Source organism: Eptesicus fuscus, chromosome 3 (assembly GCF_027574615.1).
Source record: "Eptesicus fuscus isolate TK198812 chromosome 3, DD_ASM_mEF_20220401, whole genome shotgun sequence".
NCBI lineage: Eukaryota > Metazoa > Chordata > Mammalia > Chiroptera > Vespertilionidae > Eptesicus > Eptesicus fuscus.
The window spans coordinates 104,799,801-104,815,837 of record NC_072475.1 but is presented as its reverse complement, the minus strand read 5'-3'; the positions used below and the strand labels follow the sequence as shown (position 1 = coordinate 104,815,837).

Sequence of the window (16,037 nt, the reverse complement as noted above, 5' to 3'; positions counted from 1 at the left end):
GATTGTCAGCTGATTTCTCAACAGAAACTATGCAGGCCAGACGGGAGTGGCAAGAAATATTCAAAGTGATGAATAGCAAGAACCTATAACCAAGATTACTCTACCCAGCAAAGCTATCATTTAGAACTGAACGTCAGATAAAGAGCTTCACCAATAAGAAAAAGCTAAAGGAGTTCATCACTGCCAAACCAGTATTATATGAAATACTGAAAGGTATTCTTTAAGAAGAGGAAGAAGAAAAAGATAAAGATAAAAATTATGAGCAACAAATACATATCTATCAACAAGTGAATCTAAAAATCAAGTGAATAAAAAATCTGATGAACAGAATAAACTGGTGAATATAATAGAATCAGGGGCATAGAAAGGGAGTGGACTGACAATCCTCGAGGGGAAAGGGGAGTGCGGGGTGCGGGAAGAGACTGGACAAAAATCGTACACCTATCGATGAGGACAATGGGGGGGGGGTAGGGAATGGGGTGGGGTGGAAACTGGGTGGAGGGGAGCTATGGGAGGAAAAAAGAGGAACAACTGTAATAATACTGTCCAATAAAAGAGTAATATGCAAAAAAAGAAAACAAAACAATCCAAAATATGGTACACTGTGAAAGCAGTCCTGAGAGGGAAGTTCATAGCATTATAGGCCTACCTCAAAAAAAAAACAAAAAAACAAGAAAAACTGGTAATAAATTATATAATTCTACAACTTAAAGAATTAGAAAGAGAGCAAGAAGAAGAGCCCAGAGTGAGCAGAAGGAGAGGAAATAAATGACATAGAGACCAAAACAAACAAACAAACAAACACCCCCCCCACCACACACACACACACAATATAAAAGATCAATGAAACCAAGAGCTGGTTCTTTGAAAGTATAAACAAGATTGATGAACCTCTAGCAAGGCTCACCAAGAACCTCTAGCAAGGCTCACCAAGAAAGAGAGAGGACCCAAATAAATAAAATCAGAAATGAAAGAGGCAAAATAACAACAGACCCCACCAAAATTCAGAGGATTGTAAAAACAAAAACAAAAACAAAAATACTATGAACAATTCTATTCCAACAAACTGGTCAATCTAGAAGAAATGGACATATTCCTAGAAAAATATGACCTTCCAAAACTCAATCAGGAAAAATAAAATAATCTGAATAGGCCGATAACTATGGAGGAAATTGAGGAAGTCATCAAAAATCGTTCAGCAAACAAAAGCCCTGGGCCAAATGGCTTCACAGGGGAGTTTTATGAAACATTCAAAGAACTAAAACCTATCCTCCTCAGACTATTTAAAAAAATTCAAGAGGAAAACATACTTCCAAACTCCTTCTATGAAGCCAGAATTACCCTAATTCCAAAACCAGATAAAGACACCACAATAAAGAGAACTACAGGCCAATATCCTTAATGAGCATAGATGCTAAAATCCTCAACAAAATTCTAGCAAATCAGATACAGCATTACATTAGAAAGATTATACACCATGACCAAGTGGGATTTATACCAGGGATGCAAGGCTGGTAAAATATCTGCAAATCAATAAACATGATACATCACATAAACAAATTGAGAGATAAAAATCACAAAATCATATCAATTGATGCAGAAAAAGCATTTCACACAATCCAATACCCTTTGTGATAAAAACTCTCAGCAAAGTTTGAATAGAAGGATCATACCTCAACATAATAAAAGCCTTATATGACCAACCTACAGCTAACATCATACTCAATGGGAAAAAAACTAAGACCATTTCCCCTAAGAACAGGAACAAGACAGGGATGTGCACTATCACCACTCCTGTTTGACATAGTACTAGAAGTGCTAGCCATAGTGATTAGACAAGAAGAAGAAATAAAAGGCACCCATATTGGAAAAGAAGAAGTAAAACTGTCATTACTTGCAAATGACATAATATTATACATAAAAAACCCCAAAGACTCCATAAAAACACACACACAACTTCTAGATTTAATACATGAATTTGGCACTGTAGCAGGATACAAAATTAACACCCAGAAATCTATGGCCTTTTTATACACCAATAATGAACCCATGGAAAGAGAAACAAACAAAGAAAGAATCCCATTTACTGTTGCAACAAAAAAATTAAGATACCTGGGAATACATGTAACTAAGGAGGTAAAAGACCTGTATTCAGAAAACTACAGGACACTGAAAAAAGATATAAAGGAAGACATAAACAAATGGAAGAATATACCTTGTTCATGGATTGGTAAAATCAACATCATTAAAATGTCCATACTACTCAAAGTAATCTATAGATTTAATGCAATCCCTATTTAAATACCAATGGCATATTTCACAGACCTAGAATGAATTCTACAAAAACTCAGATGGAATAAAAAAAGACCCTGAATAGTTGCAGCAATCCTGAGAAAGAACATAGTTGGCGTGATCACAATACCAGATATCAAAGCCACTGTTCTCAAAACTGCTTGGTACTGGCACAAGAACAGACATATAGACCAATGAAACCAAACACAGAACCCAGAAATTCACCGAAGCCATTATGCTTAATTAATATTTGACAAAGGAGGCAAGAACAAACAATGGAGTCAAGACAGTCTCTTCAACAAATGGTGTTGGGAAAATTGGACAGATACATGCAAAAAAATGAAATCAGACCACCAACTAACATCATACACAAAAATAAACTCAAAATGGATAAAGACTTAAACGTAAGATGGGAAACCATAAAAATATTAGAAGACTCAATAGGCAGCAAAATATCAGACATATATCATAGCAATATCTTTACCGATACAGCTCCTAAGGCAATGGAGACTAAGGGGAAAATAAACAAATGGGACCACATCAAAATAAAAAACTTCTGCACAGCAAAAGAATCCATCAAGAAAAGAACAAGAAAGCCCACTGCATGGCAGAACATATTTGTCAATGTTATCTCTGATAAGGGCCTAGTCTCCAAAATTTATAGGGAACTCATACATCTTAACAAAAGGAAGATAAACAATACAATAAAAAAAATGGGCAAAGGACTTAGACACTTTTCAAAAGTGGACAGACAGAAGGCCAAGAGACATATAAAAACACTAGAGGCCCAGTGCACGAAATTCATACACAGGGGCGGGGGTGTCCCTCAGCCCAGCCTGCACCCTCTCCAATCTGGGACCCCTTGAGGGATGTCTGACTGCCCGTTTAGGGCAGTCAGACATCCATCTCACAATCCAGGACTGCTGGCTCCCAACTGCTTTCTGCCTGTCTTCCTAATTGCCTCTAACCGCTTCTGCCTACCAGCCTGATCACCCCTTAACCACTCTCATGCCAGCCTGATTGATGTCTAACTGCTCCCCTGCCAGCCTGTTTGCCCTCAACTTCCCTCCTCTGCCGGCCTGGTCACCCCTAACTGCCCTCCCCTGCAGGCTTGATCACCCCCAACTGCCCTCCCCTGCTGGCCTGATCACCCACAACTGCCCTCCCTTGCAGGCCTGGTCCCTCCCAACTGCCCTCCCCTACTGGCCATCTTGTGGTAGCCATCTTGTGTGTCCACATGGGGGCAGCCATCTTGTGTGTTGGAGTGATGGTCAATCTGCATATTACTCTTTTATTAGATAGGATAGAGGCCTGGTGCATGGGTGGGGGCCAGCTGGTTTGCCCTGAAGGGTGTCCCAGATCAGGGTGGGGGTTCCCTTGGGGTTTGGGGTGGCCTGGGAGAGGGGCCTGTGGTGGTTTGCAGGCCGGCCATGCCCCCCAGCGACCCAAGTGGAGGCCCTGGTATCTGGGGTTTATTTATCTTCTACAATTGAAACTTTGTAGCCTGGAGCAGAGCCAAGCCTTCTGCTTGCTCTGTGGCAGCAGCCATTTCTGTTGGGATTAATGTATCTTCTATAATTGAAACTTTGTAGCATTGAGTGGAGGCCTGGGCCAGCCAGGGTATGCAGAAAGCTTGGCTTCCTCCATCACTGGAGAAACCCAAGCCTCCCTCCTGCTCTCTGTGGCTGCAGCCATCTTGGTTGGGTTAATTTGCATACTCGCTCCTGATTGGCTGGTGGGTGTGGCTGGTAGGTGTGGCTTGTGGGTGTAGCGTAGTGATGGTTAATTTGCATATTACTCTTTTATTAGATGGGATGCTCAAAGTCACTAATCATCCATGAGATGCAAATCAAAATGACAATGAAATACTATCTCACACCTGTCAGAATGGTTATCATCAACAAATTGACAAAAGACAAGTGCTGGTGAGGATGTAGAGAAAAAGGATCCCTTGTGCACTGCTAGTGGGAATGCAGACTGGTGCAGCCACTGTGGACAACAGTATGGTGTTTCCTCAAAAAATTAAAAATGGAACTCCCAACTGACCCAGTGATCCCACTTCTAGGAATATATCCCAAGAAACTAGAAACACCAATTGGAAAGGACATATGCACCGGTTCATAGCAGCACAATTTACCATAGCTAAGATTTGGAAACAGCCTAAGTGCCCATCAGCAGAAGAGTGGATTAGAAAACTGTGGTACATCTACACAATGGAATACTACGCTGCTGTAAAACGGAAGGAACTCCTACCATTTGTAACAGCATGGATGGTCCTGGAGAGCATTATGCTAAGCGAAATAATTCAGTCAGAGAAAAATCAATATCACATGATCTCACTTATTAGTGGATTATAATGAACAACATAAACTGATGAACAAAAACAGATACAGAGACAGAGAAGCATTGATCAGATGCTCAAACCTCAGAGGGAAGGTAGGGGAGGGTGGCGGTAAGGGGAAGAGATCAACCAAAGGATTTGTATGCATTCATATAAGCATAACTAATGGACACAGACACATGTGGGGGTGTGAGGGCATGAATGGGGATGGGATGGGGGGGCAATAGAGGGATAAGGACTCATATGTAATACCTTAATCAATAAAGAAAAAAAGTATTGAATTGTACATTTAAAACGGGTGAATTTTATGTATATAACTTATACCTCAAACACATCCTATCTGATAAAGAGGGAATATGCTAATTGACCATCATACCCTCACAAAGATGGTGGTGCCCACAGCCAATAAAGAGGGAATATGCTAATTGACTGTCATGCCCTCACAAAGATGGTGGCACCCAGTCCTCTCAGCCCCACCTCATCCAGCCTCAGTTCCCCAGTCCCCTCAGGCCTGCCTCATCCAGCCAGAGTTCCCCCAATCCCCTCAGCCCCGCCCATCCAGCCTCAGTTCCCCAGTCCCCTCAGCCCCACAGGGGAAGGCAATTGGGGGCAATTGGGCCAGCAGGGGAGGTCAGTTGGGGACGACCATGCCGGCAGGGGAGCAGTTAGGTGTCAATCAGGCTGGCAGGGGAGTGGTTAGGGGTGATCAGGCTGGCCGGCAGAGGGTTTAGGGGCAATCAGGCAGGCAGGCAGGCAGGCGAGTGGTTAGGAGCCAGAAGTCTCAGATTGTGAGAGGGATGTCTGACTGCTGGTTTAGAATCAGGCCTAAACCAGCAGTCGGACATTCCCTGAGGGGTACCAGATTGGAGAGGGTGCAGTCTGAGCTGAGGGACACCCTTGCCCCCCATGCACAAATTTCATGCACTGGGCCTCTAGTGTGTAATATAATGTTGAATATTTCAGTTATGAAAGTCTTTGTATTAGAAAAAAATAGATGATTCCATTTAGTAAATATTGTCTTTCTGTATTTGAAAGCCTAAATAAATAAATAAATAAATAAATACAGTTGTACATCTACACAATGTAATACTACACTGCTATAAAAAAGAAAAAACTCTTACCATTCACAACAGCATGGATGGACATGGAGAGCATTATGCTAAGTGAAATAAGCCAGTCGAAGAAAGATAAATATCACATGACCTCACTCATTTGTGGAATATAATAAACAACATAAACTGATGAACAAAAACAGATCCAGAGACAGAGAAGCATCAAACAGTCCATCAAACTTCAGAGGAAGGCGGGGGTTGGTGTTTTTGTATTAAGAGATCAACCAAAGGACTTGTGTGCATGCATATAAGCATAAGCAATGGACACAGACACTAGAGAGGTGAGGGCATGTGCTGGGGTGGGGGGGGGGTGGGAGTGGCCAGGGAAAGATCAATAAGGGAAGTAAAACAAACAAACAAACAAATAAATAAATAAATAAATAAATAAAACAGAAAAATGTTTATTTTCATTAAGTGCAATTTTCTGGCCTTAGACCTAGTAGAAAACAGTTGAATATCAAGAACTTTGTACTAGAGATTTAGTTCAAAAAACAAAAATATATTGTCTCTAAGTATCTTCTCCACAGTGCTGAGTGGTAGAGCAGGAGCCTAATGCTAAGAAAGATTAAGTAATTTACCCCAAAGCAGACAGCCTCTAAGTAGAAAAGCAAGGATATAAATTCAGAGCTTGTGATTCTAACATCAGTGCTCCTTTAACAGTCCCAGCTCTTTAACTATATTGGCCAGGTGACTTGTGGAACCTATGAAGAAAGAAATCTGATTTATTTTTGACGGATTTACCATACCCCAGCTTGAAAACAAAATGGAATATGTGCTTAATAAAACAAAAGACACTGAACCCAAAAGCTCTTTGCAGTTATCTGTAACATGCTCTATACTACCATAGATGTTGCTAATTCATTTCAATCAATAATAACTAGATGAAGACTAAAAACTTCAAAAGCCAGATGACTTGAAACATCAGCTTTTCTGATCCATTTTGACTAATGCATCGACTGGAATGAAAACTTTAAATAGTGTTTTTTAAATATGCCAGTTTTGCCCTGGACGGTTTGGCTCAGTGGATAGAGTATCAGCCTGTGGACTTAAGGGCCCCTGGTTAGATTTTGTTTAAGGGCACATACCTTAGTTGCAGGCTCAATCCCTGGCCCTGGTCAGGACACATGCAGGAGGCAAACCAATTAATGTGTCTCACATCAATGTTTCTCTCTCTCTGTCTCTCCCCTTCCTTTCCACTCTCTCTAAAAAAAAATCAATGGAAAAATATTCTCTGGTGAGGATTAATAAAATAAAATAAAATGCCAGTTTTAGCTCTTGGTCAAACATATGAGCTTTCTGATGTACAATTGATCTATAACATGAGCATCGATGAACTCACCTTCTTCAGAGAAACTAGTATGTTCATTTGTTTTTATTTCCCAGTGTTTGGCTATTTGTTGCTCCTGTTTTCTACAAAAAAAAACAAACAAATAAATCCATAAATCTAATGTTTCAAGCTGTAAAAAGTATATGACAAATTGTAACTATTTCAATGTCATCCCTTGTAATTTTTATCTGTTATTACTTGTGAGTCTAGTTATTTAATCAAAGCACATGGATCTCCATTTTGTTTAGTGGACAAATTTCTCCAAAATAGGAATTCTGAATTGTCCTGAGAATCTGGGTAAGTTTCTATTTTAAATCAGTGAGTTCACTGAGTTTCTGGGAGCTCCTGAATCTCATAACATCCACCAGGTTTTGTAATAGGTTTGCTTTGACCAATTTTATCTCTTCATTGGTTATATATCTTCAAAATTATGTGTTTTGAAAAACCAGGTTCGTTTTACAAAGAGCTCTTTAAGTGGACTTATCTGAGTTTCAATATCCAAAGCTCCATGTTACCTCCGCAGGGCCTTCTCCTTTGCTCTGAATCTCTCCATCTCAGTGCCGTGGGCGGCATGAGGGTCGATACAGATGAATTCCTCTTTAGAGCTTTGGATTTTTTGTTTTTCCTCATAGATGTAATCAACCAGATTTTGGAAAGAACTACAACAGATGGCCTAAAAACAAAGAGGTCATTTTCTTCTCTTTAGTTCTGGGTGAAGATAATTAGAGGGGGTAAAAACCAAAAATGGCTAATGGGGTTTGAATAATAATCTATAATAACAGTTTTTGGTAAAAAATTTATTGAGATATAATTCATATACCATACAATTGACCCATTTAAAGTGTGCAATTCAATGGTTTTTAGTGTATCCAGAGTTGTGTAACCATCACAACCATCAATTTTAGGACATGAAACCTGTATCCATTGACACTCACTCCCTATCCTCCTCTCCACTCAGCCCCTGGCAACCACTAATCTATTTTCTGTCTGTATTATTGCCTGCTCTGTACACTTCATATACATGGAATCATACAATATGCGTTACTTTGTGTATGGCTTCTTTCAATGAGCATAATGTTTTCAAGGCTCATCTATGTTGTAGTATGTATTAGTACTTCAATTCTTATGACTAAATAATATTTGATTTTATGAATACACCACATTTATTTGCCCATTCATCAGTTGAAGGGCATTGGATTATTTTTCACCTTTTGGCTGTTATAAATCATGCTGCTGTGAACACTTGTGTACCAGTTTTTGTGTGGACATGTATTGTAAATTTTCTTGGGTATGTACCTAGGAATGGATTTGTATGTTATATGGTAATTGTATGTGTAACTTTTTGAGGAACTCCCCAACTTTTCCCAACACAGCTGTACCATTTTATATTCCCCTTCAATAGCATATGAGGGTTCCAGTTCCTCTACATCCTGGCCAACACTTGTTATTGTCTGTCATTTTATTAATACCATCCTAGTGGGTGTGGAATGGTATCCGATTGTGTTTATGATTTGTGTTTCCCCAACTGCTAACACATAATTTTAAAGAATGGCAATGCAAGGAGAAAATACTACATATATTTTAAAATGGTATTTAAAATAACACTATTTCCTCATTAAATCTGCTTTACAACTTACATGTTTTATTGGTTCAGAGCTACTGTTGTCAGAATAAATATCCATAGCAGAAAGAAATGTTCTTAGATCACTCCCACAAAATTCACACTTCAGCGATATCTCTTCCTCTTCTCCCTGAGAGAGGGGGAAAATGAAGACCTGCCCACAAGCTGCAGCAGGAGCCAGGGCTCCGGGCAGGCCAGTGAGTGCCCGTTAGGACAGCAGGAGTACAGAGGTGTACAAACCTACCTGACAGCTCCTGCCAGACACCCTGAAGTCTCCCAGAAATAGTTGGCGGGAAACTTTCAAGAGCCTGAGATTCTATGCTAGAAGGTACCAAGCCAGCAAGATCTATATATTCCAGAATGAGACATCACTTGTGTTAATGAGTTGGTGAGGCCTGAGGATGCTGAGGTGGTGTTGAGGGCCTCTCTCTGGTGCAGTTCACCAGAGCACAGCTGAGCCCATCAGGAGCTGAGTTGGTCCTTTGAATGGCTCCTTAGTGTAAGAACAAAGTTTCAGAAATGACTGTGGACATCAGAGTCTCTTGTTGGGGAGGGGGATATACAGTGTGTGAGTAGATGCAAGAGACAGGAGATAACATATATCACATTGTAGGCAAATGGTCTAAGATTTTGAATGCCATAAACTCCTTCAAGAAGTGCCAGGTAAAAAAAGTCTTGACATTACTTATGCAGGTCACCATTCATAATGATCACCATTCTAAATTAGAGTCCTTTCTCAAGGGGAAGCCCAGATTGGGGCTCTGAATTCTCCTGTCTGGGCTATGAAGGTAATTCCTGAGGGGGAAGGAGAGAGCAGGGGAAGCAAGAAGGAGATCTGGAGTTAGGAGTTCAGGTGGCTCCGTGAGGGGTTGATACATTATGGCATGTTGGTGATCTGAGGTCATGATGGCAAGCAGGCAAGCCTCAGCACAGGTCTCAGGAACAGACAACGATTATGGCTCCCAGGTCATGAATGCCACAAGGGCATCTGCATTTGCCATAGGAACCATTCTCTGGGATTGGCAAGATGGCCATCATGGGGCCAAAGTGTAACTGAGGTGGCCAGTACAGTCAGGGACTCACCATCCTGGAGTTCTGGTCAATACCTTTAGCCATTAAAATGACACAATAATGGAGCTGAAAGCAGAGGACTTAGTGGGTGAGTGGAGTGGTAAAGACTTGTAATAGAGAAACGGTGGAGTAAATCCAGGATGGCTACCAGATGATGGAGCAGGGCAGAAGGAGAGCTGAACAATGCCAGGGTATCTGCAACCTGTTCCATTCAAGGGTCTTGGTAGTGAGCTCCTCAGCCCGAGGTCCCTTTATCCCTTTACCTGGGGTGAAGCAAGGTGGAGATGATTCGAAAGACCATGAGTGGGATTGTAATCTGCATCTGAGGAGAATATGACTGGAGGGGAAAGTGGGAAAGCCAGTTGCTCTGCTCCTGGACTAGAGGACCTGGAAGGTCTGTCCGAAGAGCAGGAGGAGACATCCCTGCCCAGGTGCCAGTGCAGGGACAGGTCCCTGGAAGAAAGGACCTTGCTAATGTTCAGGGGCATCTCTAGGTGTCAGGGCAAGAAAGCTTGAGAAACTTCCCTGGATACGAGCCTTTGTGGTTCAGAAGGAGGAAGGTGTTAGGTTTGAATAAAGAATTTCAACTTGTAGAGTCTATAGGGTGACTAACCCTGGGCTAAATATAAACAGTAAATGTTGGTTGACATTAAATGACATGATATAGTCCATGTGTTGCCCCTCACCAGAATCGCACAGTTCAATGTGCTGCACAAATCAGCAATGAACACCACCTCAGAGCATCCACAGATTTCCCACCAAGTCCTTCAACGCACTGGCCACAGGCCGTCTCACATGATCGGTGTCTTGTTTTCAGTGAATAAGCCTGCGCCTTAGTGCACCCAGAAGAAGTAATCAAAGGGGTTGCCATGTGGGGGCTGTGCAGCTCTCTCCACATGCCCATAACACCCAAGTTTGGGAATAATCATTCCACCGGGCAGGCCCTCACCACTCACGTGAAGCGGGTGCTGGGCCATCCTGTTGGAATTCCTAAGATGACCTTTTCCTTGCCCACCACGCACAGGCATTGGTCACTTAACATGATCTAATATGGCACATCTACATCTTATCTATGTTTCCAGGCATTATGGCCACTCTTACAGGTTGAATTGTGTCCCCCCGAAAGACACTGAAGTCGTAACTCCTGGAACCTGTGAATGTGGCCTTATCTAGAAATAGGGTCTTTGCAGATGTCATCAAGTTTAGATGAGGTCATTAGGCTGGGCCCTAATCCAACATGGCTAGTGTCCTTGGAGAAGAGAAACACTTGGACCCAGACCCGCAAACCTCCAGGGCAACTAAGACAGAAACTGAAGTGATGGCGCTGCCAGCCAAGCTTAAGAACTGACAACCACAACCAGGAGCCTGGAAGAGGCAAGAAAGGCTACTCCCCTGCGTGCTGCACTCACTGCCTTTGGACTCCTCACCGTCAGAACTGGGAGACGACACGTGTTCGTCATGTTAAGGCACCTAGTCTGTGGCCCTTTTTGGCAGCAACCCTGGGAAACTACCGTAGCTATCCTGTCCAAATGCTATTTCAAGTAAATGGGCGCTTTGCCTATGTTTTTTAAAAGTACGTTCACTGTCTTTTGTGCAAATCATCATGTGCCTTTTCACTTCATTTATTAGAGTAAAAAAAGAAAAAATGAAAATCACCTTGAAGTCAGTGCCTAAAGTGGAATGCTCCTGTTTGAATGCCAGAAAGGATGGTGGCCCGACACTGGGTAATGTTCTCAGAGAAGGCTCAAACAATGTTATAAAGTCTTCCTCAAACTGAATTTTAAAGAGAGACACAGAAAGAGAAAATGAAGGTGAATGATCGATTTACCATGAGCATGATTTACTAGTTGGACTGAAATATTTCTTACCTCCAACTCACATAAAATATTTAGTTTTAGCTCTTCTGGATTAATTACCCATTTTTCTGAAGAGAAAAGGATAGATTTAGAAGGAAAGTTTAAAGTCTTTGTGCACTGTATCCCATTTTCTCTAGTTTGGAGATCCTAGCCCATCACCCCCCCCCACACACACACACACACATGCACACACACATGCACACTCATGCACACACACACACACATGCAAATGCACCCCCCCTATACACACACACCATTTAAATGCCCTGAAACCCTCCCTTTTCACCACCTTATTGCATATATTATTACGGGGAGGGTTTTTCTAAAGGGCATGAGAACCATCCAAGTTAAGTAGGTTCCCTAATAGCAGTTTGCCTTTGCCACACAGGGGATGATGCCAAACTTCCATTCACCTCTTAACATAGCAGCTATACTTTCAGGTTCAGTTTCCTTCTTTATAGTGCGTTTTTTCTTCCCTGTCAAAAGAATATATATTTGTGATTAATCCTGACAAAATAGGAAAGAAGTTTAATATAAAAGAAAACATGAGTCCAGCCGGTGTGGGTCAGTGGTTGAGCATTTACCTATGAACCAGGAGGTCACAGTTCAATTTCCAGTCAGGTCATATGCCCAGGTTGCGGGCTCAGTACCCGGTTGGGGCATGCGGGAAGCAGCAGATCGATGATTCTCTCTCATCATTGATGTTTCTATCTCTCTCTCTCTTTCTCCCTGAAGTCAATCTATATATATAAAAGCCTAAGCAACTGTTACAACCAGACAATAGCTATGATGCGCCCTGACCACCAGGGGGCAGACACTCAACGCAGGAGTGCGCTCCCACAGCCAACCTCCCACAGTCCCTCCTCCCAGCTGGCTGGCCTCCATCGGCCCCAATAGGCCCCAACTGCCAGCCAGACTGAGGAACCCCACCCGTGCACAAATTCGTGCACTGGGCCTCTAGTAATATATAATATATATATATATATATATATATATATATATATATATATATGTAATATGCAAATTGACTGAACAACTGAATAAGAGAACAACTGTCTGGACGACCTTCCAGAAGACCACACTATGACATGCACTGGTGCCAGGCCAGCCAAGGCACATGTGATGTGATTGGTCGGGTGGCCCTGGCATCATCCCACAATTGCCCTGCAGAGGGGGGTCTCCTTCTGTGAGGTGATTGATGGGGGGCTCCACGATTGATCATCCTAAAGAGGGAGGCCCAAGCCACTGGTCGGTGGGGAGATCGATGGGGGTGGGGGCTCTGTGATCACCCCAAAGAGGAAGGCCCAGGCCACCTTCTGTGCGGCAATCGATCATGGAGCCCTGGCCAGGTAGGCAGGGCCTCCCTCTATAAAGCCATTGATTGTGGAGCCCCACGATTGATTACCCTGCAGAGGGAGGCCCAGGCCACCTGGCTGGAGGTGCTGTGGTAGGTGGGTGGGACCTCCCTCTGCAGGGTAATCGATCTTGGGGCCCCACGATCGATCACCCCACAGAGGGAGGCCCAGGCCAGCCAAGTGATCACATCCCATACCTGTCACCTGCAGAGGGAGGTGACAGGTGGCAGGGGGTGTGTGGCAGTGCCGCACAGATGGCAAGCAGTGGCAGCAACAGGGGCAGGGCCAGCTGCCAGCAGCTGGGGGAAGGAAAGCTTCGATAGGCCCTGATCGCTGGCCAGGCCTAGGGACTCTATCCAAGGGGTCCCAAATTGTGAGAGGGCGCAGGCTGGGCTGAGGGACAACCCCACCCCTTCGTGCATGAATTTTGTGCACTGGGCCTCTAGTCCTATCTAATAAAAGAGTAGTATGCAAATTAACCATCACTCTGTGACAAAATGGCGGCGCCCATAGCCACAAGATGGCAGCGCCCAGTCCTCTCAGCCCTGCCGGAGTCCCCCAGTCTCAAGGAGGGCTGCCGCTGAGAGCCTGCAGAGTAAGCGGCCTGGCGGAATGCTGCCCAGAGGCCCTCCTGACCCTTTATAAAAAACAAAAACAAATGTACTCCCCACCGCCTGATCCCCTCCCAGAGGCGGCAGCCTGGGGTCTCAGCCTGGGAGGGGTGCACACCCCCACAGCAGGATCCCCTGCCAGCGGAGGCAGCCTGGGCTGGGGTCTCAGCCTGGGAGGAGCACACACCCCCTGGTGAAGGTTACACAAGTTCAGGAGGCACAGAGAATCCCAAGCAAGAACCCAAGCAGTCCCATGCCAAGACACATCTTAATTAAAATGCCAAAAATTAAAGACAAAGAGAGAACCTTAAAAGCAGCAAGAGAAGAGCAATTTGTTAACTACAAAGGGAGCTCCCATAAGGCTGTCAGCTGATTTCTCATCAGAAACTCTACAGGCCAGAAGGGAATGGCATGAAGTACTCAAGGTAATGAAAAGCAAGAATCTGAAGCTAAGATTACTATGTCCAGCAAGGCTATCATTCAAAATAGATGCTGAAACAAAGAGCTTCCCAGACTCCCTTCCCCCCCACAAAAAAAAGGCTAAAGGAATTTATTGCTACCAAACCAACACTGCAAAAAATGCTAAAGGGACTGCTGTAAGGAGAAGAAGACTATATATAGAGAGAAACCTAGGAATAAAGAATTAAAATAAAAATAAATAAGTTCCTATCTAATCTAATAATAGACAAATATGCAAATTGACCGCACCTTCGCTACACCTAAGCCACGCCCACCAGCCAAGCCACGCCCACCAGCCAATCAGGACGAGTATGCAAATTGCCCCAACAAAGATGGCGGCTAATTTGCATATCAAGACAGTGTCGAAAGAAGCCAAGAGCTGCAAAGGGGAGTAAAGCTTCAAAGAAGCAAGCAAGCCAGGGGGGCCGGGGGAGGAGAAGGGAGGAGCGAAGTCAGGGCCGGGGGCGAAGGGAAACGAGGGCAGGCTGGAGGAGAAGGCAGGGCCGGCGACAAGGGCGGGGCGGAGGCGGGGCCGGGGCCGAAGGGAAACGCGGGCAGGCTGGAGGAGAAGGCAGGGCCGGTGACAAGGGCGGGGCGGAGGCGGGGCCGGGGGCGAAGGGAAACGCGGGCGGGCTGGAGGAGAAGGCGAGGCGGGCGGCAAGGGAGGAACGGAGGCGGGGTAGAGTGCAGCAGAAAATCCCATTGCAGGAATTTTCCTGCAACGGGAAAGCTAGTCAATAATAACCTTAAATGTAAATAGTTTAAATGTTCCAATCAAAAGACATACGGTAGCTGAATGGATAAAAAACATGGCACAATTATATGCTGTCCACAAGAGACCTACCTCAGACAAAAGACTCACACAGGATGAGAGTGAAGGAATAGAAAGTATTTTCCAAGCAAATTGAAACAAAAAGAAAAACTGGGGTAGCAGTACTCATATCTGACAAAATAGTCTTCACAATGAAGGCTATTACAATAGGGAATAATGGTCACTACATAATACTAAAGGGATTGATCCAACAAGAGGATATAACCTTGGTAAACATACTAGTACATGCAGCCAATATAGGAGCACCTAGATATATAGAAACATTTTTAGAGGATTTCAAGGGAGAGATCGACAGCAATACAGTCATAGTAGGGGACTTTAACACCCCTCTGACTTCACTGGATAGACCTTCCAGACAAAAAGTTAAGGAAACAGTGACTCTAAAGGACACCCTGGATCAGATGGATTTAATTGATCTGAACATTATAGAACATTTCACCTCAAAGCTGCAGAGTATACATTCTTCTCAAGTGCACATGGGTCATTTTCAAAGATAGACCACATGTTAGGACACAAAACAAGTCTCTACAAGTTCAAGAAGACTGAAATCGTATCAAGCATCTTCTCAAATCACAATGGCATGAAATTAGAAATCAACTATAATAAAAACACTCAAAAACATTGAAACACATGGAGGCTAAATAGCATGTTATTAAACAATGAATAGGTTACAAATGAGATCAAGCAAGAAATCAAAAACTTCCTGGAAACAAATGACAACGAATACACAACACCAAATCTCTGGGACACAGGAAAAGCAGTCCTGAGAAGGAAGTTCATAGCACTACAGGCCTACCTCAAAAAAATACAAAAATTATCAATAAGCTATTTAACCCCATAATTTAAAGAGAATAACAAGAAAAGCCCAGAGTAAGTACAAATAAAGAAATAATAAAGATTAGAGCAGAAATAAATGAGGTACGGGCTAAAAAATACAATACAAAAATCAATGAAACCAAGAGCTAGTTCTTTGAAAAGATAAACAAGATTGATGAACCTTTAGCCAGACTCATCAAGAAACAGAGAGGACCCAAATAAATAAAATCAGAAATGAAAGCAGAAAGTAACTACTGATAGCACAGAAATACAAAGAATGGTAAGAAAATACTATGAACAACAATATGCCTACAAGTTGGACAATGTGGATGAAATAGACAAAT

At 43.1% G+C, this 16,037-nt stretch overlaps 1 protein-coding gene across 1 annotated transcript in view; it reads right to left on the bottom strand.

Moving 5' to 3' along the window:
* The window catches only part of ERICH6 (glutamate rich 6), a 69,514-nt gene that overhangs the window by 37,585 nt on the left and 15,892 nt on the right, over positions 1-16,037 (bottom strand). Inside the window, exons 4-9 of the mRNA XM_054710190.1 lie at positions 12,034-12,096; positions 11,633-11,688; positions 11,421-11,537; positions 8,710-8,823; positions 7,588-7,745; positions 7,085-7,155 (exon numbers count right to left, since the gene is read on the bottom strand). Of these exons, the coding sequence (XP_054566165.1) occupies positions 7,085-7,155; positions 7,588-7,745; positions 8,710-8,823; positions 11,421-11,537; positions 11,633-11,688; positions 12,034-12,096 (579 nt within the window). The remainder of the gene's footprint in view (positions 1-7,084; positions 7,156-7,587; positions 7,746-8,709; positions 8,824-11,420; positions 11,538-11,632; positions 11,689-12,033; positions 12,097-16,037) is intronic.